Source organism: Electrona antarctica, assembly GCF_951216825.1.
Source record: "Electrona antarctica genome assembly, chromosome: 8".
Taxonomy (NCBI): domain Eukaryota; kingdom Metazoa; phylum Chordata; class Actinopteri; order Myctophiformes; family Myctophidae; genus Electrona; species Electrona antarctica.
The window spans coordinates 50,646,254-50,672,181 of NC_136789.1; the positions used below are offsets into that span (position 1 = coordinate 50,646,254).

The window sequence follows — 25,928 nt, forward strand, 5'->3', positions numbered from 1 at the left end:
GTTATGGAATTGAGATGTATTCTTTTTTTCTACTGGGAAAATGGGAGCGACAGTGCCAGCAAAGTCTGGCACAGAGGGAAACATTGATCATTCAATAACAATTGAAAACATTATAGTAGGCCTACTGTGACATTTTTATTTATTCTATTCTTTTTTGAGTGGTGCAAACCACTCCAACAACTGGCTTTGTTAGTACCTGTGTGTGTTTGTGCCTGTACGGGTGAGCATGGTTGCTAGTATGTGACGTCACTGACTATAACAATAAATGTGTAGTTGCACCACTCAGTTCACACGGGTGTGATTTTATTTACTAAGGTGGGCAATATAAGCTTCGGCTTCAGCCCTAACCTTTTGGGCCAAATAAGTCACTTTGTTGACTATGTTGTAGGCTACTGTATTGCTCAACAACTGTATTGTTTTCATTTTTTTTATGACAAAACAAAGAAAAGAACAGGTTAAAACGACACATTACAACTCAGATATTAAATCCGCCTCGGGGCATATGCATATGCAATAGGGGCGGGTTTAGTGTGGCTGCGCCAGGCTAACATCTCTCCAGCTCCTTAATAAAAACAGAAAATAAATGTTCAAGTGGGTGACAAAATGTCAGCCAATCCGGAGAGAGTACCCATTTATCAGCTTAATTTTGTATAGAGCGTCGCAGTCCCGCCCCCTTTCATGACCACGCCAGGCCCAGGAAATAATTGCCAATGCATTTCTCCCATAGACATTTAAAAAAGTATTTATTTAAAGACGTGTATGCCGCGGACAAAGCCAACTGGAGTTGTGACAAATCATGACAACAAACACAACATTTTGGGCCGAACAAATAATTACAAAGAAGAAAAACAACAACAAAAAGTGTTGTAACCTGCCTTTTTGAAATGTCTATGAGGAAAATGAACGGGGAATCATTTCCTGGGCCCTGGTAGGGGGCGGGACTGCGACGCTCTATAGTGTTCCAGTAGCAGTATTATTATCTACTCGTTTCTTTCTCTCATCACTTCCAATTTCACGTTGTTTAATATGTATCCTGTGTAAGTTCTCTGTACTGATTGGATACAATTGGTGTCCTGACCTGAAAATGCATGCATGTTCTGTTTAAAGGAGCATTCAGTGATTTGGGTGATTTGGAAAACCCCTGGTCCGCCTTGGTAACAAGATGTGCACATGCACGCACTACAGGACACATGCAACAGGTCAACAGCACGCACACCAAGGCCCGCCCCCGCTCGATCATGAAATAACCAACTGCACCACAACTCCCAAAACTATAGGTTAATTCAAAACTATATCCCTTGTGCGTTTCACTGCACTGCAGCCACATGTTTGTGTGTTTGTTTACTTGTTGGTTTTTGTTGTTGGAATGTCTCATATTATCATAATTTAGTCCCACTTCACTCTCATACATGGCCTCAATTTAATGTCCTGTTCTCTTGACTCCTATACCAAACTGTGTAGGCCTACAAAATAGCCTGTCTTTCGTTGCTTATACAGACATGCATATGCAAATAGAACATAGCCTATTGTGAATATCTCACTATTTATTGTCCAGTTTGGCATGCAAATTACAATGAGTTAACTTATGACGTTAATGTTGTAGGCCTACAGAACTGTGTCATTCACACGTACTTCAGCGCAGGCGCAATAGGACCAAATTGGCTTCGCTGCGTCGATCAATGCGCTACGTCGCAATTGGTGGACTATTGAATTCGGTGACGACAGGGGTCGCTGTTGTGCATTATTCGCCGGAGTCGGGGCTTTCTACTGTTGTGCAAAATGTGAGAGGAACAACTACTTGTTTCGTTTAGTTAGTTTGAGGTTATTGAGGCTACAGACTGCATGCGGTCACACATTCTGATCTGATGGTGGGGGAAATAGAAAAACAGGTAGGTAAGGTAAGGCCAGGCAACAAAAGACTGAAATTATTTTCCCCCACCTCGTAGCCTAGTCAAAATGTAATCCAAATACAATAACAATGGCCATTGGCCACGTCTACTCCAAAAATCATAATTCATGATGGATTGAAAATGGAGGACCCTGATGCGTAAACACAAGTAGGCTATTTAACAGCGCCTTTTCTGGTTTTATCCTAGTTCTTGTATTGGCTTTTGATTGATTGATTGATTGATTGATTGATTGATTGATTGATTGAAGTATTAACAGTTTGCAGAAGTACGGTATACATTTCAAGCACAATTAACTCAATACAAAAACTGTTAACTGTGAGTGGACGACACCATATTAAGCATTACACTTGTTTACAAGAGGGTCCACCGTTTTCAATTCATCACCTGATCCTGATCTGTATCTTCCTTGGGAGTCTTGGACTGTAATACCATTCTGCAATCTGTGCAATTTTCAATCAATCAATCTTTCTTCTTGCGGGAGTCACGCTATTCGATAGGTCACCAACTCGGGTGCTACTGCTGGTTAAAAAAAAACAAAAAAAACATCGTAGCTGACTGTGGCTTCATGGCCCAGGCAGCCCAGGCACCGTCCGCGACACGCACGCACGCAGACGAAGATCCACAGCATCCACACACCGTCCGGACTATAAAAGCCTTCCCTGGGTTGCGTGGTCTGCAAAACCGTTGAACCGCAGATGGATCATCTGAGACGGACCAGCAGCAGATCACCATGGCTGTCACGGAACGGACACGCGCTTGGTTAGACAGGTAATGTCGGAGGAGGCTGACAGTCTGATATATAGCATTGACTGACACACACACACACACACACACACACACACACACACACACACACACACACACACACACGCAAAACGACCGGTAGGCCTATGTTGTGTGTTTTTTTTATGTCTTTCGGGGATTGCACAAAATAGGCCAGGCGATTCACTATAATATAAGCATGAGATCCAGCAACCAGAGACTGCATGGCATGCCTGGATGTCTGATATCTCTGTTGCTCAATGATGGATGATAAACCACCACCACCATCATCATCATCGTCATCATCCACCATCCATGTTTCATCCATCCATCCATCCATCCACAGTCCACATTGTTGTATCACCATCCATCCATCCATACATGTAGGCACCAGGGGTGTCGCCATGAGCAATGATAGCTCCTCCCTGACAACCATGATCAGTATGATGGTGCGACAGCTAGTGGGGGTCCCTCATGGCCCCCCCACTGGCCTGCTGCCACCAACACGCACACGCATGCACGCACATACACGTGTGTGTGTGTGTGTGGGTGGGTGTGTTAATGATGGTGCAGGACAATTGCATCACTTGTGGTGATGCAACATTTTGAAATGGGTGAAAAAATGATGATCTTTTTATTTACATTTTTCTCCTCCATAGATGAAAATGCAATGTGACACATAACATAAAATGGAAAAGATCTCCTATTGGGCAATGTTTGCTGCTACTCCAAGCATATAACCCATTACGATCCGAAGCCCTTTACATTCTAAAAATCACACCCGTGTGAACTGAGTGGTGTAAGGTCTTATATAGACTGATCAGCTGTGGTCTGACGTAATGTCTGACGTAATGAAATCACACCCGTGTGAACTGGGTGACCATAGCAACCATGCAATTTTTTTTGGTACGAACAAACACGTGGACACGTAAACTAACAAAGCCAGTTGTTGGAGTGGTTTACACCACTCAAAAATAGTTTAATGAAAGAAAAAAAGAAAGAATTGAAAACGTAGAATACGTAGAATACGTTGCTATATCAGTGGTTCTCGACTTCTCAAACCTTTTCATGTCAATGACCCACAAAATGATGTTTGGCTGCTGACCTCCATCTGAAAATATTATGTTCCAGACTCCAGTGACCCCCAGAAGCAAAGATTTGCTATAAAATACATATATATATTCAAAGATTTGCACACATTTTCATGATTTTTCAAAAATAGCAGATCTACAAGCTGATAGTGTAAATGGCGCATTTATATAGCACTTTTATCCAAAGCGCTTTAGTTTACATAGATTGTGCAGTACATTAACACCCATTCAGCATTCACACACACATTCATGAATGCAACCATGCAAGGCACCGGCCTGCACATCGGGAGCAATTAGGGGTGCAGAGTCAGAGTCTCGCTGAAGGACACACACACACACTCTGGGGCTTCGTACACACATAAAGAACAACTGTGCTGTGCTCTGCCTGTGTTTCATGGCCGCCCCAATGCTTTTCCAATGGAAGTCACGTGGTTTGACCAAACACTTGTGTTTGATTGCCCCCCCTCCCCCCATCACACACAACTGTTTGGTCAAACCACGTGACTTCCATTGGAAAAGCATTGAGGCGGCCATGAAACACGGACAGCACAGAGCATGTCCGTCTGTTATGTGTGTACGAAGCCTGGGGGAGCCCACGGGGATCGAACTGGGAACCTCACGGTCTCCATCTGGCTGTTCTATACCGGCCACTCTACCCCTGAGCCACTGCCGCAGCGTGGCACGAAGTGAGCTTGTATATCTGCTATTTTTTAATAGCCAAAGTATTTTAGCAAAAGGCTGATGCACACCTCAGAAGGCTAGTCACAGGTGCGTATAGGGCAATAGAGCATATATTAAAAGGGAAAGGGAGACAAACCAGACATCAAGCAATGGTACAAAGAATTGTCAAATTGTCTTGCACTAGAAAAATTTACTTTAGCCATTAAAGGGAAATCTGATGACTTTCAAGAAATATGGGGACAGTTCATGCATTTTATGAGAAGCAATCCATTAGGACCTGTATTAGATAATCCACAGTAATGTGGGGAGGAAAATGGGGACCATATCTGTTTTATTTGTTTTTGTTTTTTATTGTTGAGTTGTTTGTTATGATTGTATTTTTTATTTATTTGTTGTCATTGTATTTGTGTTGTATTGTATTGTATTCTATTGTTGTATTGTATTTGTTATGTTTGTTTTTTCTGGACATTTTATTTAACAAGAGAGCTATAACTGTAATGTTTTATATAAATGTCAATAAATATATTGTTTTAAAAAAAAAAGAAAAAAAAAGTGAAAGGGTATGTTTGGAAAACAAAGAAAAGGTCCCGCACACTGTCAGTCGTCAGACACTTGATGTTGCTCTTTAGTAGGTCGACGTTTCGGTCGATTAGACCTTCATCAGGACAGACAATTGACCGAAACAACGACCTAATAAAGAGCAACATTTTGGCAAGTGTCTTGACAGTGTGCGGGACCCTTTCTTTGTTTTGTTTTTAAGTATAAAATCTAAATTACACTGATTCTCGGCCGAGCTACACCAGGCACCAGGTGTATACGCACACACGCGCCCACCCACCTATAGGTCCAGTCCTATTTTAACCCATTTAGGCCTGACGTCGAAATTATAAAAAAAAACGTTCGCTCTGAAAGAATATATATTCAAAGATCTGTGCCGCATTTTCATGATTTTTCAAAAATCGCAGACCTACAAGCTCGTAGCGCGCCACTCGGTGGCGCGCTATGAGCTTGTAGATCTGCTATTTTTCAATAGCTAAACTGTAACATAATGCTTAGTTAAAACACCAAAAGGGGTTCCCGTCCGTATGCGGGGCTCGCGTGTGTGCGTAAACGCGCGCGAAAAGCCTGGAGTAGCCTCGGCCGTCTTTACCTCTTTTAATTGGTTTGTGTGTGTTTGTGTGTGTGTGTGTGTGTGTGTACGTGCGTGCAGACAGGAGCATGTGAGCGGCCTCCTGTAGCTGGTTCGGTTCGGTGTGAAGCCCACCGCCACAGTGGAAGAAGACGGAAGCTCATGGCGCCAGGCCTGCACCCAGCTGGGCGTCATCAGCCCCTCCGAGACCACCTCACACACACAGCTGTGTAAGGCATGCGGAGGCCATTTTGACACCACAGCGAGGAAGGTGAGACGGTAGCGGAATTACATCTGGAACTTTACACGACGCTCCACGATTTAGCGTCGCTTGATAGTTCACAGTAATCGTAAAGAAATCCAACAACAAACAAATCACGTGCATTAAGGCTCACACTAAAGGCTCATTCATAGTCTGGATTTTCGGTGGTGAGGTGACCACCGCTCCGGTGGTGAGGTGACCACCGGAGCTGAAATAACGTTGAGCGGTGGTGAGTAAAAACAGAGAGAAGGGCTGGAGCGGTGGCGGTAGTTTGCTCTTCACCGCGGCTCGTGACGTCATGTTGTAGTTCGGTGGTGAGCTGACCACCGAAAATCCAGACTATGTATGAGCCTTTACTCCAGTTTTAGGTGATAAGGTGACCACCGCGGTGGTTGGAAAAACTACAAAATGACATCACCGAGCCGCGGTGATAAGTGACTCAAGGCTCATACATAGTCTAGATTTTCGGTACTCACCGCTCACCCAAACACATCTCTCTGTTTTGACTAAAACTACAACATGACGTCACTGAGCCGCGGTGGTAAGAGACTCACCGCTCACCCAAACACATCTCTCTGCTTTTACTAAAACTGCAACATGACGTCACTGAGCCGCGGTGGTAAGAGACTCACCGCTCACCCAAACACATCTCTCTGTTTTGACTAAAACTACAACATGACGTCACTGAGCCGAGGTGGTAAGAGACTCACCGCTCACCCAAACACATCTCTCTGTTTTGACTATAACTACAACATGACGTCACTGAGCCGCGGTGGTAAGAGACTCACCGCTCACCCAAACACATCTCTCTGCTTTTACTAAAACTGCAACATGACGTCACTGAGCCGCGGTGGTAAGAGACTCACCGCTCACCCAAACACATCTCTCTGCTTTTACTAAAACTACAACATGACGTCACTGAGCCGCGGTGGTAAGAGACTCACCGCTCACCCAAACACATCTCTCTGCTTTTACTAAAACTACAACATGACGTCACTGAGCCGCGGTGATAAATGTAAGAGACTCACCGCTCACCCAAACACATCTCTCTGTTTTGACTAGCCACCGTTTCGGTGGTCACCTTATCACCTAATGAAAAGGAAGGGATGTCCGCACACTGTTTCTCTGCTCCCAGGCAAATGTTACGTCTGCAGGTCTTCGTCAGGTATGTTATAGGTATCATACCCGACGAAGACCCGCAAGGGTCGAAACGTTAAAAAATGTCCTTCCTTTTCATTGTACGTATATTTTTGACCAGGACCTGTAGAATTTCTGGAGATGTGCGTGCTTCCTTTTGGATCCTGTACACCGTATCACCTAAAACTAGGGGTGCAGTACTAAGTTCCGACACGTGTTTTGGTCCGACATGCAGTCATTAGACCGGGGTGCATACTTAGTTTAGACTAGTCATTGGTTAGACATGGGTTAAGGTTAGGTTTAGGTGTGCTGCCCCGTGGGAGGTTAGGTTTATAGGGTGAGGGTTTGAGATAGGTTGTAGTTGTAGGACTAATGACTGGTCTAACCAATGACTTCACTAGTCTAAACCAAAAACTGTCTGTACTGCACCCCATTAGACCGACACCCTACCTTCTATCCCTAACCTAACCATGGTACTTAGTTCAGACTAGTCATTGGTCCGACAAAAGACAACCTACCTCAAACCCTAACCTAACCATAACCGCAAGCAAGCACGGGAGTAGCGCATGTTCGAGCGGTTCCCACATGACTAATGCTCCGTCTTTACGTGCCGGATCCCAACGAGAGTATGAATGGGCTTTTAGAAGGACTGAAGCAGTGTTGTTTTCGTCGACTAAAACTAAGACGAAAAATGTTCGTCGACTACCTTTTTTCACTGACGAAAACTAAATGGAAACTAAATGAAAACTAAGCCATGATGACTAAAACTGAGACTAAATATGTTGACGATTTCGTCAACAAATAAAAACAAGACTAAAATGTTAGGAAGGGACTAGTGGACAAGAGATCCAGTATAAGTCATTTTACACTTGGTTGCATGCTGAAAATAGCAGATCTACAAGCTCGACGCGTTGTGCGCTTGTAGATCTGCTATTTTCAGCAAGCGTAAAAACAGTCATTACGATGGCATCGAGACCCACCAAAATGCATTTTAGTCGACTAAATCAGACTAAAATCGTATGATATTTAGTCGACTAAAACTAGACACTAAAACATTCCAGGTGACTAAAATGTGACTGAAACTAAATGAAAACGATTGGAGAGACTATGACTAAAGCTAAAAATCTAAATTGTGCTGCCAAAAACAGCAATGGACTGAAGGTGTAGTGTAGTGTAATATCCAATGATATTGATACACAGTGTGTGTGTGTGTGTGTGTGTGTGTGCGTGCGTGCGTGCGTGCGTGCGTGCGTGCGTGCGTGCGTGCGTGCGTGCGTGCGTGCGTGCGTGCGTGCGTGCGTGCGTGCGTGCGTGCGTGCGTGCGCTAGCCACTGTTCTTTTGGGCACATGAACGAGGCACAGTGGAGACGGGAGCGCAAAATGATCCGAAGTTTACAATAGTATAGCTTACCCCCAGAGTCCCATTGATGATCCGATCACAATTATTATGCATATGCCATGTTAGCTATACAGTTTATAGCTCATGCTGAGCTAAACATGTGTTTTAATTTTGAAGTATTTATATTTAAACAAGATGAAGAAAGTCTCCACTCTCCACTCGGATCCCCACACAGTGACAGCCCTCCATGTTTACGCACGACAGACAGAATATTCTGTACACTGCAATGTTTTTTTATGTGTTTCCTTAAGCAATAGATTAATGTGCTCGTCCTCATATTTCGATGAGGGCTTAATTCGGTCTCCTTATTTGACCACGTCACATGATAACGGGACATCTTTGCACTGCGTAAAATTAATATCCCTTCTCCGTCTCCAACTGTAGTGTTTAGCTCCTTATCCGCCACATGATAGTTTGATTCATTTCCTTTATTTGCTACGGATTGCATTCCCACCTGCACCGAATCGAAATCAAGTCCGTTTTGGGGCGGAGTAGAATGTGGTTCTTTGCTGCGCATTAGGATGAGCCTTCACACCTGCCAAACGAAGCGAACTTTCGGACAATGCGCAGCAGGATTCGTTTTAATCACAGTAAAGCTTTCTGGTGTGAATGTCACCTAAATCTACAGTTGATTTAGTCGACTAAATTGTATTTTGGCGGTCCTTGATGCCAAGCTCACAACGCGTTGCAGCGCGACGCATTGTGAGCTTGTAGATCGGCTATTTTCAGCATGCAACCAATTGTAAAATGACATACTGGATCTCTTAATTGTCCACTAGTCCCTTCTTAACATTTTTGTCTAGTTTTTATTTGGTGACGAAATTATCAGTATCTTTAGTCCTAGTTTTAGTCACCATAGCTTAGTTTTCATTTAGTTTCCATTTAGCTTTCGTCAGTGGAAAAAGGTAGTCGACGAACATTTTTCGTCTTAGTTTTAGTCGACGAAATCAACACTGCTTGAAATGTACTGTAATTCTCCAATCTGTTAATCAATCAATCAATCAATCAATCAATCAATCAATCAATTGTGGCTTCTCGCACTCAGGGTTATCTTACTGGTAATAATAACTATAACGTGTCTCCCGCGTGCAGCATGTTTGCGTGGACTGCAGGAAGAGCTTCTGCGGGCGCTGCTCGGTGCAGCCGGAGCCCCTCCGCCCGCCACTGTGTCACACGTGCCAGCGCTTCCGCGGAACCTTCTTTGACCGCGCCCAGCTGATGAGGCTCAAGGTGAGCTCCGGGCCTCTCTTGCTTCTGTGTTTTGTTCGCATGCTATGTGTTTAGCCCCATTTAGACCATAGAGTATATAAAGGATAGAGACCGAACTGGAGCAGTTGCTCAGTGGCGTTTTGAAGCGCCCGGAAGACTGCCGGAAGTACCTCCTCCGGACCTCAAATTTGAGGTCCGGGGTGACGTATGGGTGACGTAGGGAGTGATGGTCCTACGTGTCCGTGCACGGGTCCGCCTGCAGTCCTTCCTCTTACCACTAGGGCCCAGAGCTTCAACGTTGGAGCGCCTCACTGGCCCCTTGATTTAGACCTGAGGACGATTCTTAAAAAAAAATGTTTCTGGAAAAACCTATGTTTCTGTGTCAGCGGTGCTCAACCTTTTTCACGTCAAGGACGGGTGCAGTACTTAGTTTAGACAGTATTTGGTTTAGACTAGTCATTGGTTAGACCAGTGACTACAACCTACAACCTACAACCTACAACTACAACCTATCTCAAACCCTCACCCTAAACCTAACCTCCCACGGGGCAGCACACCTAAACCTAACCTTAACCCATGTCTAACCAATGACTAGTCTAAACTAAGTATGCACCCCGTCAAGGACCCCCAGAATCATCTGTATTTGGCCGCAGGCACTAGACCCCCATCTGAAAATGCGTTGTTCCAGAGACCCCCCCCCCCCCCCCCCTCCAGAAGCAAAGATTTGAGTTAAAAACGTTCACTCTGAAAGAATATATATATTCAAAGATCTGCGGCACATTTTCACGATTATTCAAAAAAATAGCAGACCTACAAGCTCATAGCGCGGCACAGAGTGCCGCGCTATGAGCTTGTTGATCTGCTATTTTTCGACAGCTAAAGCATAACATAATGCTTAAAGGGGCATTCCACTCATTTTCAACATTTTACTATGTCATTAATATACCTTAGAGCTGCTGTGTGGAAATAATAAAAAAAGTCCCCCCATGCTGTGTTTCCTAGTATGAAAAGTATGAAAGAAATAATTAACATGGTGAAACACATCTTGATGACATCATCAAGATGTGTTTTACCATGTTAATGATTTGTTCAGACCTCCAGTTCTAGGAAACACAGCATGGGGGGACTTTTTTTTATTATTTCCACACAGCAGCTCTAAGGTATATTAATGACATAGTAAAATGTTGAAAATGAGTGGAATGCCCCTTTAAAAACACCAAAAGGGGTTCCCGCCCCAAAAGGGGGTTAGGCATAGATACATGTCCGCGGGGAAACTAAATGACATAAAGCTGCTGCCGTAGGCAGTAGGAGAGGTGTTCACACGTCATCATGCCCTATTTCCCCTGTACAGTTTGCGGTATGTACCGTTCTCTTTCTTGGCAGAATAGTGAGTACCGTACTGTACTTTCTACTCAGGTAAGATATTACTGTATTCGCATGCGAGACAACAATAGTATATCCATGCATTTGCAAGCTGGCAGACCTGCGGTAACAAATTGCAATACATTTGAGGAGAACGAATGATTTTCCGCTGAGGAAAACTACGAAAGCGACCATTTACAGGCAGAATAACAATAATGTGATATGATCATCATTCATTATCACATGGAATGCAGGGCTTAACAAATGTGTTCTGCTTCTCCTGCAGCCTAAAATCTCATGCTCACTCCAAACATAATCTTGAAATGTTCGCTTGCTCACTCGTGCCGCCCACTGTATTTGTATTCGGCCACATGACATCTTACGTCGTCATTTAGTGCTCTAAGCGAGCCTTAGAAGGTCTTAAGTACCAGGTCTTATTACTTAACTTAAGACCTGGAGGCGTGGTCAATGCTGTTTGGCCACTCAGAATAGCCAAATGGCATTGATCACGCCTCCAGGTCTTACGTTAAGTAATAAGACCTGGTACTTAAGACACGCATAACACTGCCCTAAAGTCTAAAGACTTGGCTGGCAAACGATTTACGTCGTAAGTGCTCTAAACAAACAATTACAAATCCCATAAACTTGGCTGCCATATGAGGTCGTCTTCGAAAGCTGTGCAAGCCATTTTTTGAGGGGCTAGCGACCCTCAAAAAGATAATATGCCTAGGACAGCATGGCTATTGGTTAGAGCCATTTCTTATCCACTTTCAACCTGCTGTCCCTTCATTGGTATACCTTTTATTTATTTGTCTAGTCAACTGTGGGCTGGCTATGGCTCAGGAGGTAGAGCAGGTCGTCCAATGATCCCTGGATCGGCGGTTCGAATCCCGGCTCCTCCATGTCCACATGTCGAAGTGTCCTTGGGCAAGACACTGAACCCCGCATTGCCTCCAATGAGTCGGTCGGTGTGAGCTCGCCACCATTGGTGTTTGACTGAGGGAAGTGAGGACGCTGGCGTCGACTGTTCACCGCTTCACCTCCCAATGTATGAATGAATGGACCATTGTAAAGCTCTTTGAGCACTCGGTAAAAGCGCTAATAAAAATGCAATTCATTATAGTTAGTGTGCATGTGTTTACACTGCTGACAGTGAGACTAATGACAAAATGACAATGTGTACAGACAGCGCCTTAGCGATGAGATTTCAAGTGTTTCAATTCCTGGAAGCAGCAACAATAACAAAATAAAGAAATAAATAAAAACACAGGCAAGTAGTAAGGTAAGAAATGGGCAGTATTGTACGTACACAGCGGTATATGTAATACAGTATAAAGTGTCTATTTGCACACACACACACACGTATCTATGTGCGAGAACCTGGATCGTCTTGGGTTGTGTGTTTTGAAAACATGTGTTATTGTAACTATATTTATAAGCGTTATTATTAATAACCCATTTTGGGCAGGAACCCCTTTTGGTGTTTGGTGCATTATGTTATGCTTTAGCTATTGGAAAATAGCTGATCTACAAGCTCACCGAGTGGCGCGCTACGAGCTTGTATAGGTCTGCTATTTTTGAAAAATCTTGTTAAAATGCGGCACAAATCTTTGAATATATATTCTTTCAGAGCGAACGTTTTTTTTTATTTCGACGTCAGGCCTAAATGGCTTAACGATTTACTTTTCCCTTTCAACCCCCCCCCCCCCCCCACACCAACCACCTCACACACACACACACGCACGCACGCACACACACACACACACACGCTCACGCACAACAAGGTGCGTGAGCTGCGGGATTACCTCCACCTGCACGAGGTGCCCACCCAGATGTGCCGTGAGAAGGAGGAGCTGGTGGAGCTGGTCCTGGACCAGCACCTCCCCAGCGGCAGCAGCAGCGGCAGCAGTGGGAGCAGCAGCGGTGGGCGTGGCAGCAGCACGGAGGCCGGCCCCCGTCGTCGTCGTCACAGCAACGGTCCCACCCCCTCCCCGGAGTTCCTCCTGCCCCTGGTGGTGGCGGCCGAGGGCCCCGGCAGCCCCTCCTCCGACTCCCCCGGGTCGGAACACGCCGATCGGCCGGTAGGTATATAGGCTACAGCAGTGGTTTCCTCAAGGACCCCCAGGTGTACCATTTGTACACTCTCAGAGTTAAATTAACACCCTGAGCGGCATGAACGGAGGTCTCCGTCCTATCAAATAGTACCGCTCGGCGCTCAGGACGGAGATTACGGTAATCACCGGACGGAACTTTATTGATGTCATAAACAGTGGAATATCTACTGTATATAATGAAACTATGTGTATGCAGTGGCACTGCATACAGTACAGTGCATACTATGCACTATACGCTATGTCTACATAAAATGCTATCTAAGTTACGTAAGTTGAGCCTTTGCATAAGCCTGTATAAGGTCATCAAGACTATATCATATACATTTCTTTGTATATTTACAGTATTTGCCATATCTCGCCTTGTGCGATCTTTTGTTCACAAAAAACGCCAAACATAAATTACATTTTTATTTGAATACGTTCAGTTGTTCAGCGCCAAGAAAACACAATTCAATCGTTAATCACATTGTCAATGAATGGTCACCTGAACTGTCCTTGATGCTGACAGCTCTATGAAGTATGTATGTCTCCTTGGTTCTGACAGCTCTATGAAGTATGTATGTCTCCTTGGTTCTGACAGCTCTATGAAGTATGTATGTCTCCTTGGTTCTGACAGCTCTATGAAGTATGTATGTCTCCTTGGTTCTGACCAGAGCCATAGAACAGGGGTATTCCACTAGAATAGGCCGGGGGCCACAACTGTAGAATGATTGTGTGTGGGGGGCCGCACAGCATGCGCGCAAAGTGGTTTTCAGACTACGGCGGAAGATTGGGAGTGAGGCTGCAGTTCTGATTGTGATGGGAAGTGTGTATGTATGTCTCCTTGGTTCTGACAGCTCTGTGAAGTGTGCATGTATGTCTCCTTGGTTCTGACAGCTCTATGAAGTGTGTGTGTGTATGTCTCCTTGGTTCTGACAGCTCTATGAAGTGTGTGTGTGTATTTCTCCTTGGTTCTGACAGCTCTATGAAGTGTGTTTGTATGTATGTCTCCTTGGTTCTGACAGCTCTATGAAGTGTGCATGTATGTCTCCTTGGTTCTGACAGCTCTGAAGTGTGTTTGTATGTATGTCTCCTTGGTTCTGACAGCTCTGAAGTGTGTATGTATGTCTCCTTGGTTCTGACAGCTCTGTTAAGTGTGTATGTATGTCTCCTTGGTTCTGACAGCTCTGTGAAGTGTGTATGTATGTCCCCTTGGTTCTGACAGCTCTATGAAGTGTGTATGTATGTCTCCTTGGTTCTGACAGCTCTGTTAAGTGTGCATGTATGTCTCCTTGGTTCTGACAGCCCTATGAAGTGTGTATGTATGTCCCCTTGGTTCTGACAGCTCTGTGAAGTGTGTGTATGTCTCCTTGGTTCTGACAGCTCTGTGAAGTGTGTATGTACAGTATGTCTCCTCGGTTCTGACAGCTCTATGAAGTGTGTATGTATGTCTCCTTGGTTCTGACAGCTCTGTGAAGTGTATGTATGTCTCCTTGGTTCTGACAGCTCTATGAAGTGTGTATGTATGTCTCCTTGGTTCTGACAGCTCTGTGAAGTGTGTATGTATGTCTCCTTGGTTCTGACAGCTCTGTGAAGTGTGTGTATGTCTCCTTGGTTCTGACAGCTCTGTGAAGTGTGTATGTATGTCTCCTTGGTTCTGACAGCTCTATGAAGTGTGTATGTATGTGTCCTTGGTTCTGACAGCTCTGTGAAGTGTGTGTGTATGTCTCCTTGGTTCTGACAGCTCTGTAAAGTGTGTGTGTATGTCTCCTTGGTTCTGACAGCTCTGTGAAGTGTGTATGTATGTCTCCTTGGTTCTGACAGCTCTGTGAAGTGTGTATGTATGTCTCCTTGGTTCTGACAGCTCTGAAGTGTGTATGTATGTCTCCTTGGTTCTGACAGCTCTATGAAGTGTGTATGTATGTCTCCTTGGTTCTGACAGCTCTGTGAAGTGTGTATGTATGTTTCCTTGGTTCTGACAGCTCTGTGAAGTGTGTGTATGTCTCCTTGGTTCTGACAGCTCTATGAAGTGTGTATGTATGTCTCCTTGGTTCTGACAGCTCTGTGAAGTGTGTATGTATGTCTCCTTGGTTCTGACAGCTCTGTGAAGTGTGTATGTATGTCTCCTTGGTTCTGACAGCTCTATGAAGTGTGTGTGTGTGTGTATGTCTCCTTGGTTCTGACAGCTCTATGAAGGGTGCATGTATGTCTCCTTGGTTCTGACAGCTCTATGAAGGGTGTATGTATGTCTCCTTGGTTCTGACAGCTCTAGTATGAAGTATGCATGTATGTGTCATTGGTTCTCACAGCTTTATGAAGTGTGCATGTATGTCTCCTTGGTTCTCACAGCTCTATGCAGTGTGTATGTATGTCCCCTTGGTTCTGACAGCTCTATGAAGTGTGCATGTATGTCTCCTTGGTTCCGGCAGCTCTGTGAAGTGTGTATGTATGTCTCCTTGGTTCTGACAGCTCTATGAAGCGGGCGAGGAGCCCGCCGCCCAGCACGCGTCTCTGAACGTCTCTGAGGAAGACGAGGAAGAGGGCGAAGACGAGGAGGATGATGATGATGACGACGACGAGGAAGACGAGGAGGACGACGAGAAGGTACACTTTTTTGTTTTTTTTGTTAAACGCCTGGCCTGTTTTAACCTGGTTTCTATTTGTAGAAAATGGGTCCGTCCAACTCTCTGTGAGTGGTTATTTAAGCGCATCGGGAGGAGTTTCTTGACCCATTTTCAACCTGTAAGTGGTCCACCTCACTAATGGTCACTATAATAATGATGAAATGATAGATAGATACTTTATTTGTCCTTTCGGAAATTTGTTTCGTGCACAGCAGTCATCAGGATATACATACAACATATGGAAACAAACAGATCACACAGTACATAGACAATAAAGAAGCAATGCCAACAGAAGGCCACCAGTCATAGTTCCAAGAGGCATCACATCACACTCTATGCACGGAACTGAGAAAATAGCACTCTATTAAGAGAACCTATGATGAACTTTATCAGTCAACCCAAATGTTTTTCTATATTTTCCTAAATGTTTATATATTTTTCTAAATGTTTATATATTCATTGCTTGATCTAGCAGTCCCCTAAACCCCTTTAAACCCCCCCTCTCTCCTCAAGGACTCAGTCAGATGTACCTCATTGTATTTTGTAAATACTGTGTTTCAATGTGTATACCCATAACCTCTGGGACTTTGATATGTGACAAGATAACAGGAAACTCCGATATTTCGCCTTTAGTCCTATATATGCATTTATGGACCTTGATGTCTATGATTTAATGACTGTCTGAACTGCTGAATATTTGCACTTGTGGTACAAGTTGGCTGTGTGTTCATGTGTCTGCACGGGACAGAGGAAGTTGTCTCACCTAGGGAGACTATATAATGTGACACTTCCCGTGTCTCCAGCAGACAACGCTGATGAAGGCTTGAATGCCGAAACGCGTTCGTTGCTGCTGCTCTGCAGCATATCATGTCAACAATTAAATAAATGAAGAGTGCCTTAAGACGTGAGTTCCGTGAGTGCTGGTTTTCTCTTTTAGAGAAATGTCTGTTTACGGAACTGAGATGGGGCCTGCTTGTTCATATACGTCCTATACTTATGGGAACAAACGATCTTGAGGCCCTATAGCCTGCAGGGAAGGTACCATGTACCGTCGCCCTGGTGGTCAAAGATGGTATTGGCTGTGTAACGGGTGTGTATTGTCCCTAGTAAAAGCTTTCCCCTTCCTGAGTACCCAATGGGTCTCATACATATGCAGTCATACTCTCAAATCGTACCCCAGCTATTTTGCTGGACACGTTGATGATTTTATGGAGTTTGTTCTTATTAACCAATGATAATGAGCCATACCATGAAACAAAACAAAATGTCAAAGGATCGATGAAAAAGTGCCATAACTTTTTTTTCTCCACGTTATACTGTCTCAGTCTGCGCATAAAATGCAGCCTCTGCTGACCTTTCTTATAGATGGAATGAGTGTTGGAATACCATGTCTGCTTGGAATCAATCGTTGTACCCAAGTACTTGTATTCCTCCACAATCACTACCCCATCCCCACCAATGACTATTTCCTGGTGTGCATGGGCAGCAGTCCTAAGGTCAAATTTGACCTCCTTAGTTTTTTTGATATTCAGCTGAAGGAAGTTACTCCTGCACCAACCGGCAAACTCGTCCACTGTTCTTCGATAGCTTATCTCATCATCCTCAATCAGACCAACAATAGCTGTGTCGTCTGCGAATTTAACAATACAGGTGTTGTCTGACTCACTCCTACAGTCGCTTGTGTACAGCGTGAACAATACCGCTGAAATCACGCTGAAATCACGCTGAAATCACGTAAACAATGTTTGTTTACTTATGTACTTAGGTCTGTGTTTGAGAGGAGGGTTGTGGACAGTCAAAGAAAAGGGACATAATTGGTTGGCAGGTTTGGTCATTTATTCATTATTCATTATTATTCAATGAGCTGCTCATTGTGAATTCAACATTTCTAGGTGGATGAAGGATGACAGGATGTTTGGTCATTTCAAACAAGATTTAACCCATTCAGAATGGGAACCCCTTTTGGTGTTTTAAGCATCATGTTATACTTTAGCTGTTGAAAAATAGCAGATCCACAAGCTCGTAGCGCGGCACTCGGTGCCACGCAACGAGCTTGTGGATCTGCTATTTTTGAAAAACCGAGAAAATGTGGCGCAAATCTTTGAATATACATTATATTCTTTCAGAGCGAAGGTTTTGACCTCAAATCTTTGCTTCTGGGGGGGGGGGGGAATAACAATGTGAGCGTCCTCTCTGATGAACCATGACGTTCTTGTAAACATGTTAAACGTGAGTGATGTGTTGAACTGTCGATTTGCCCCCCCCCCCCCCCCCCCCCCCCCATATCAGGGATACTGAGTATTCAAGTGGTTTACTTACAAAAGTGGCATTTTACGTTTAAAGCATATTATGATTATTGTTATAATGTCGTTAATTAAACGCAATTATTTTTGCCATAACAAATGTGACGCGGGATTGTCATAATCGTCCCAGGTCCCTGCATCCCTATACTGCACTTATTTCAGTGTCCTTTTAAATAATGTTAACGTTTGTACCGTTTTTAATTGTGCAAATAAATAAAATAAATGGTTGTCCTCCCGTCCGTCCGTTCGTCCGCAGTCTTCCGACGGCGAGAGCCTGCTGCCCGGCCGGCGGGCGTCGCTGTCGGACCTGAGCCGCGTGGAGGACATCGAGGGACTGACCGTCCGCCAGCTCAAGGAGATCCTGGCCCAGAACTTTGTCAACTTCAAGGGCTGCTGTGAGAAGTGGGAGCTGATGGAGAGAGTCACCCACCTCTACAACGACCAGAAAGACCTCCAGACACAAGGTACGTGACTGTCGGCCAGTGTTGATTTCGTCGACTATAAAGCGTTATTCATGGTATGGATTTATCGGTGGTGAGGTGACCACCGAACTACAACATGACGTCACAGAGCCGCGGCGAAGAGCAAACCACCGCCACCGCCCCCAGCCCTTCTCCCTGTTTTTACTCACCACCGATCAACGTTATTTCGGCTCCGGTGGTCACCCCACCACCGAAAATCCAGACTATGAATAAAACCAAGATCTAAAATGTTCGTCGACTACCTTTTTCCACTGATGAAAACTAAGTGGAAACTAAAAAAAAACTAAACTATGTATGACTAAAACTAAGACTAAATATATTGACAATTTCGTCAACAAATAAAAACCAGACTAAAATGTTAGGAAGGGACTAGTGGACAAGAGATCCAGTATAAGTCATTTTCCAATTGGTTGCATGCTGAAAATATTAAATATTTTCAGCAAATGTAAAAACGGAATCAAGGCCCGCCAAAATACATTTTAGTCGACTAAATGAACTGCAGATTTAGTCGACTAAAATCTCATGACATTTAGTCGAAAACTTAACACTAACACATTCCAGGTGACTAAATGTGACTAAAACTACGTGAAAACCATTCAAGAGACTATTACTAAAACTAAAATAGAAACTTGCTGCCAAAAACCCATTCACACACCTTTACATAGAGTGTACATTACACACACACACACACACACACACACACACACACACACACACACACACACACACACACACACACACACACTGCACAGTAACGCAAAGTTAAATGTGAGACCTATAAAGTTGACTGGTCATTTTGTTCTGGCACAAAACCTACTTGCTTGAAATCCTTTAGTTGCAACCATTTATATTGAATGGTTTCTTTCATTTGGACGATTCATTATTTCTTTGTCTTTCTTTCCAGTGTCGACCACAACACCAAGCACTGAAGGTACGTGTTTGATTTTATTGTATTCAAGCAATGCTGTTGTAAGGAAGTTGTTGCATTTGAATATAAACCCAACGTTTATAGTCGTACAGCGTACATGTCTTTTCCAGCCAGTTAAAACAAGAACAGTTAAAAAAGAAATTCTGTGTGTGTGTGTGCGTGCGTGCATGCGTGTGTGTGTGAATAATTTGCATGGTAGAGTATGTTAATACAATATAATAACTAACGCAGCTGTGATGATTGTAGTTGGTCTCCATGCTCTTCTATTGAGTCATATCTATCCTCAGTGGTTGGGTAGGACACCTACTGGTGGACAAGAGGTATTGCATTATTGCATTATTACATTAAAACTCTTTGAAACTCATACTATGCTCTCCCTTATAACTCATTATTATAATTTATTAGCATTTCTAATAATAACAGTGTTGTTTTTGGCAGCACATTTTTTTTTTTTAGTCGTCCCTTGAATAGTTTTCATTTAGTTTTAGTCGTAGTCCCTTGAATAGTTTTCATTTAGTTTTAGTCGTAGTCCCTTGAATAGTTTTCATTTAGTTTTAGTCGTAGTCCCTTGAATAGTTTCCATTTAGTTTTAGTCATAGTCCCTTGAATAGTTTTCATTTAGTTTTAGTCGTAGTCTCTTGAATAGATTTTCATTTAGTTTTAGTCGTAGTCTCTTGAATAGTTTTCATTTAGTTTTAGTCACATTTTAGTCTAGTTTTAGTCGACTAAATATCATAAGATTTTAGTCGACTAAATCTACAGTTGATTTCGTCTAACAAAATGTATTTTGGCGGGCCTTGATGCCGTCGTAATGACGTTTTTTCACTTGCTGAAAATGGCCGATCTACAAGCTCACAACGCGTCGCAGTGCAACGCGTTGTGAGCTTGTAGATCGGCTATTTTCAGCATGCAACCAAGTGTAAAAGGACTTATACTGAATCTCTTGTCCACTAGTCGCTTCCTAACATTTAAGTCTAGTTTTTATTTGTTGACGAAATCGTCAGTATATTTAGTCTTAGTTTTAGTCATCATACAGTGGCTTAGTTTTCATGTAGTTTCCATTTAGTTTTCGTCAGAGGAAAAAGGTAGTCGACGAACATTTTTCGTCTTAGTTTTAGTCGACGAAAACAACACTGAATAATAATAATAATAATAATACATACAATTAGCACTTTTCTGAGTACTCACTTACGAAAACAGCAAACTAAATTAAACTAGACTGAAAAGAGAATGTGAGTCTGAAAAGGTGGGTTTTTGAGTGTGGGTTTTATACAGTACGTGGCGAGGGTGGAGGGAGGGGTTTTATACAGTACGTAGCGAGGGTGGAGGGAGGGGTTTTATACAGTACGTAGCGAGGGTGGAGGGAGGGGTTTTATACAGTACGTAGCGAGGGTGGAGGGAGGGGTTTTATACAGTACGTAGCGAGGGTGGAGGGAGGGGTTTTATACAGTACGTGGCGAGGGTGGAGGGAGGGGTTTTATACAGTACGTAGCGAGGGTGGAGGGAGGGGTTTTATACAGTACGTAGCGAGGGTGGAGGGAGGGGTTTTATACAGTACGTAGCGAGGGTGGAGGGAGGGGTTTTATACAGTACGTAGCGAGGGTGGAGGGAGGGGTTTTATACAGTACGTGGCGAGGGTGGAGGGAGGGGTTTTATACAGTACGTGGCGAGGGTGGAGGGAGGGGTTTTATACAGTACGTTGCGAGGGTGGAGGGAGGGGTTTTATACAGTACGTAGCGAGGGTGGAGGGAGGGGTTTTATACAGTACGTAGCGAGGGTGGAGGGAGGGGTTTTATACAGTACGTAGCGAGGGTGGAGGGAGGGGTTTTATACAGTACGTAGCGAGGGTGGAGGGAGGGGTTTTATACAGTACGTAGCGAGGGTGGAGGGAGGGGTTTTATACATTCCGTAGCGAGGGTTGAGGGAGGGGTTTTATACAGTACGTGGCGAGGGTGGAGGGCAGCCTTGATGTGAGCCGGGAGCGAGTTCCACAGGGAGTGTGGGATCAAGCAACGGCTACCTATACAGAAATACAGCATATCCATCCATCCGGTATAGCATTAAGACATTAACGTGTGAAAAGAATATCAGTGCTTTGTACATTCAATTAGATTAAAGGGCCAAAGAGTGTCAGTGCAGTTGTCATGTTCAACCACATAGTCCACAAAGGTTCACTTTTTAGTCTGCTCTGAAGAAGACTACTGCCGAAACGTGTCAGCGTTCTCAAATAAACATGAGAAATTGCATATTTTATTTTGGAGAGCCGCTTTTTCCATTTAGTTGGTTTATGAGTTAAGTTATTTTCAAAACCGAGCAGCCTCAACCAAGGGCACTTTCCAGAGGAAGCACACCTGTTTTTTCTTTCTTTATCCACAAAGGTAACATTTCACAATCCCCGCTGTGTGTGTGTGTGTGTGCGTGTGTGTGCGTGCGTGCGTGTGTGTGTGCACTTCTGCTTCCAGACTCCGCCACGGCCAAGCGCCTGGAGGACAACCTGTGTCGCATCTGCATGGACTCGCCCATCGACTGCGTGCTGCTCGAGTGCGGTCACATGGTCACCTGCAGCCGCTGCGGCAAGCGCATGAACGAGTGCCCCATCTGCAGGCAGTACGTGGTGCGCGCCGTGCACGTCTTCAGGTCCTGACGTGCGCGTCGGCACGGCGCCGCGGACACGGGCGCCGACTGTGGACAGACACGCGCCTGCGGACAACAGGGGGGGGGGGGGGAACTGTCGTTTTAGAGAGCAACAGTGATTCTCAAAACCTATGTTTTCATTTTAAAAGCAGTAGTTCACGCAAAAAAACGTATTTTCTATCCATTACACATCCCGTGAAGCCTTGAATTCATTGGGATTTGGTTTTGGTTTTGGTCGCATTTCCTGAACCGATAATTTGACGATCGGGTCACCTCAGCTGTCAATAAATGGTAAATGGTGCATTTATATAGAGCCTTTATCCAAGGCGCTTTACAGAGAGTGTGCATTACATTCAACCATTCACACACCTTTACATAGATTGTGCATTGCATTCACCCATTCACACACCTTTACAGAGATTGTGCATTACATTCACCCATTCGCACACACATTTATACACCTTTACATAGATTGTGCATAGAGTCTTGCTCAAGGACACTATTAACTCTGGGGGAGCCGCGGGTTCGAACTGGGGAACCTTCCGGGTCCCAAACCGGAAACTCTACCCCTGATCCACTGCCGCCCCGCTGGGAGACTCCACCAGTCATCGCATTATTGGCCCAGGGAAGCCCTCCTTTTTGGGTGAACTACTCCTTTAAGGAACCCAGTAACTCTGAGAAATGTACAAGTACGGGTCCATTCGCTTCCATTTGCACATCTCTCAGAGATACAGACGTGGAAGGGATAGGACGGGTCTAGCCTATAAGATTTAGACTCTCGTAGTCTACGTATTTATCGATTCTGACGTCTGATCACTCTCTACGGGAGTCTTAGGGCCGATTCATACTCCTATTTTACCGCTGTTTCGGCGCTGTAGTGCCGAAATGATTTCGGCTCGTCAGAAATTTTCAGTAGCACCGAAGAGCCGACTTTAGGACGGTACCCGCCCCCCCGAACCTCAAATGACGTCACATTGTAGGCTCTACAGAGCCGAACCGACTTTTATTCGGCTCTAAAATAGGAGTATGAATCGGCCCTAAGAGACCTTGCCCCCATGGGTTGCTGTCTTTAAAGCTGTGCCTCAGAGTAACTCTTAACTTGTACAAAACTTAACTTGCTCAAATCTAAGGTGCTTTCCCTGCTGCCCCACTTGTCCGGTAAGGGTACGCTAAGCAATTACAACCCGTAGTTTTCAATTTAAAAAAAAGTATTTTAATCCACTTTATCTCGGAATCTGGCATCCATGCATCTTGGATTTCCCTCCAGTGTGAATGCGCAACAGAACCCTGACCGCTAGGGTTCTGTTGTGCATTTGTACAAGTTAAGAGTTTAACTTTTCAGACAGCTACCCATGGGGGCAAGGTCGCTTAGACGTCAGAATCAATAAATAAATGGTAAATGGCGCATTTATATAGCACCTTGGGCTTTACATAGATTGTGCATTACATTCACCCATTCACACACACATTCATACACCGATGGCGGCGGAAACCATGCAAGGCACCAACCAGCACATCAGGAGCAATTAGGGGTTCAGTGTCTTGCTCAAGGACACTTCGACACTAACTCTGGGGGAGCCCGTGTTGGAACTGGGAACCTTGTGGTTACCATCCAGACACTCTACCCCTGAGCCACCGCCTCCCCCCCCCCCCAGTACGTCTACAAGAGTCTAAATCTTAGGCTAGGACGGGTCCATTTAGAACCCCCCACAAGGAACCCCCTGCGGGTTCCTGGACCCTAGAACCACTGGTTATTATTGAAGATGGGGGTGGGGGGTTCATCTTCATCACGATCACATGCAAACACTAAAACCTGCGTTACACTTTTAGTTGTACCTGAGTGTCGTCGTGCACCACATTTTAGCCCGCCTATACAAGCTCACACAGCTATAGTCTTGGAATCCCGAATCCGGAGGAACTGAACTGGATCCAACATTGAGGAACCAGGAATCGGTTCAATCACATTTTGGAACCGTTTCCAGAAATCCGTTTTTTTTATCACACTTGTCAGAGCTGGTTATGTGGATCTTCACATCGCGCTATACAATTGCAATACTAGTGGTTCTCTCAGACGTTTTTATTTATCCCATTCTGGGCGGGAACCCCTTTTGGTGTTTTAAGCATTATGCTATACTTTAGCTATTGAAAAAATTGCAGATCTACAAGCTTGTAGCACGCTACGGGGCCCCGGAACAACATATTTTCAGAACCCCTGACATCAGAAAACTGTCAGGATTTAGAAAGCATTTGTAGAATCGGCCTCAGGTCTAAATGGGTGAATTCAAAGGACCACCACAACAACTCTGAGAGTGTACACATTTGACCGTTAACCGTTAACTCATTCCCGGACAATTACTCTGGTCCGGCCCGTGCACCTGGTGCCCGGCGTGGTTGTCACTCTGTCCCTGGGTGGTCCCAGTTGCGCGCGTAGCTTTTCAATACTTCAGGGGGCGGGGGAATCGGACCGCTAATCCTAAAAAATAAAAGATTCCAACCCTACACATAACAACGCAATCGCGGCGCGCTCTCCAAGCTCACAACTCATTGCAACGCGATGCTTGTGAGTTAGAAGAAAGGCGGGTTCCACCATAGGGCGATGTCGTCAGCAGGCCGAAGCTAGCACAGCTAAGAAGGCGGCACTGAGACCCCCCTTTTCCACCAGTTGGTTCCCAATGGGACCCGGTTCAGTTCTTTTTTGGTTCTTAGTCCATGAGCTCCAAAATTGGGGGGGAAAACTAGACCTATATTAAATTGTTTATAGGATCAATACAAGTAAATTAATACATGATAACCCTTCCACAGTAGTAGCCTTTTCATATTTTCGATATTCGCATATTTTCCTACATACTGCCTCATTTGCATATTTAAAAACGTAAAATGTGTAATACAATAAATCATTGTCTTCGTGTAAGTACTCAACTGGGGAAGTTTCATGGTGATAACAATCCAATATAGGTATGGTTCGGCCCACTCAATTCATAATTAACGTTCCAATTTTGGAGCTCTGGCTCATGGACTAAGAACCAAAAAGAACTGAACCGGTTCCCATTGGGAACCAACCGGTGGAAAGGGGGCCTCTGAGTGGAACAACTCGGGGGCCCTTTTTGAAACTAGCTCCTTGCCACTCGCCCTACACACTTCCACTTGGTTTGAGCATAGATATATACATATTAGAGATGGCACTGGGATTCCCATCCCATCCAGTGCCGTCTCTATGATTTATATATCTATGCTCAAACCAAGTGGAAGTGTCTAGGGCGAGTGGCAAGGAGCTAGTTTCAAAAAGGGGGTATATATGGGTTTATTGCCTTTTCTTTTATTACCGTGCAAAGTACAAGAAATACAGGACCCGCATTTTCTTTTGTACTTTGTACCTTAATAAAAAATAAAGGCAATAAACCTCTCCCGAGTTACTCCAGTGCCTCCCTCTTACCCCTGGCTGTGATGTGTCGTGTGTTTTAGATGTACGGTTTCCGCTGTGCGACACACACGTGCAACTGAGTATAACTCAGGTTTACACAGGTTCTCTTTTTTTGCTTTCTGAACCACCCTGGACTCTTTTTTTCACCTCAACTGGAACTTTGAAACAAGTAACAACTTGAATTATTTCCCTGCACTTTATATATTTTTTTTAACCGACATTACCTGACTTAATGTTTGGCCCTCTGTGACACAAACATAACTACTGCAGTATCTCCACATTTAATGGTATCCGAACTGTTTCCGTGGCGTTTTAGACTTTCTTGTCATATCCCGTTTTTTAACATTGTTGTCAGTTTTTGTCATCTTTAATGCATGGCTAGATTATGTTGTTTTTATAACGACATGTTCGGTCTGATAGACAGTGATCAGAGCTCTCTAAACGGGGTGCTAGTAAAAACTAAATAATGTAAATGTCTTCTTTACATATCAATAACCGATT

The 25,928-nt window shown here is 44.3% G+C and overlaps 1 protein-coding gene across 2 annotated transcripts; it reads left to right on the forward strand.

Moving 5' to 3' along the window:
* The first annotated feature begins 1,954 nt into the window (after positions 1–1,954).
* LOC306927753 (E3 ubiquitin-protein ligase rififylin) lies at positions 1,955–25,073 on the forward strand. 2 transcript variants are annotated; one of them, XM_079507598.1, is made up of 8 exons: positions 1,955–2,057; positions 5,655–5,844; positions 9,464–9,601; positions 12,727–13,023; positions 15,505–15,639; positions 18,219–18,426; positions 19,349–19,375; positions 21,835–25,073. In XM_079507598.1, exons 3-8 carry the CDS (start codon positions 9,590–9,592, stop codon positions 22,014–22,016), a joined length of 861 nt encoding a protein of 286 aa, XP_079363724.1. In that variant the 5' UTR covers positions 1,955–2,057; positions 5,655–5,844; positions 9,464–9,589; the 3' UTR covers positions 22,017–25,073. The 2 variants fall into 2 exon arrangements, with proteins under 2 accessions (XP_079363724.1, XP_079363723.1); XM_079507597.1 differs by lacking the exon at positions 1,955–2,057 and adding an exon at positions 2,505–2,678.
* Positions 25,074–25,928: the final 855 nt, after the last annotated feature.

Excerpts from the sequence above, each read along its gene's own strand:
- LOC306927753 (XM_079507598.1), top strand. Across the intron at positions 13,024-15,504 it reads CGGAACACGCCGATCGGCCG|CTCTATGAAGCGGGCGAGGA; the intron begins GTAGGTATATAG and ends TGGTTCTGACAG. Across the intron at positions 18,427-19,348 it reads GAAAGACCTCCAGACACAAG|TGTCGACCACAACACCAAGC; the intron begins GTACGTGACTGT and ends CTTTCTTTCCAG.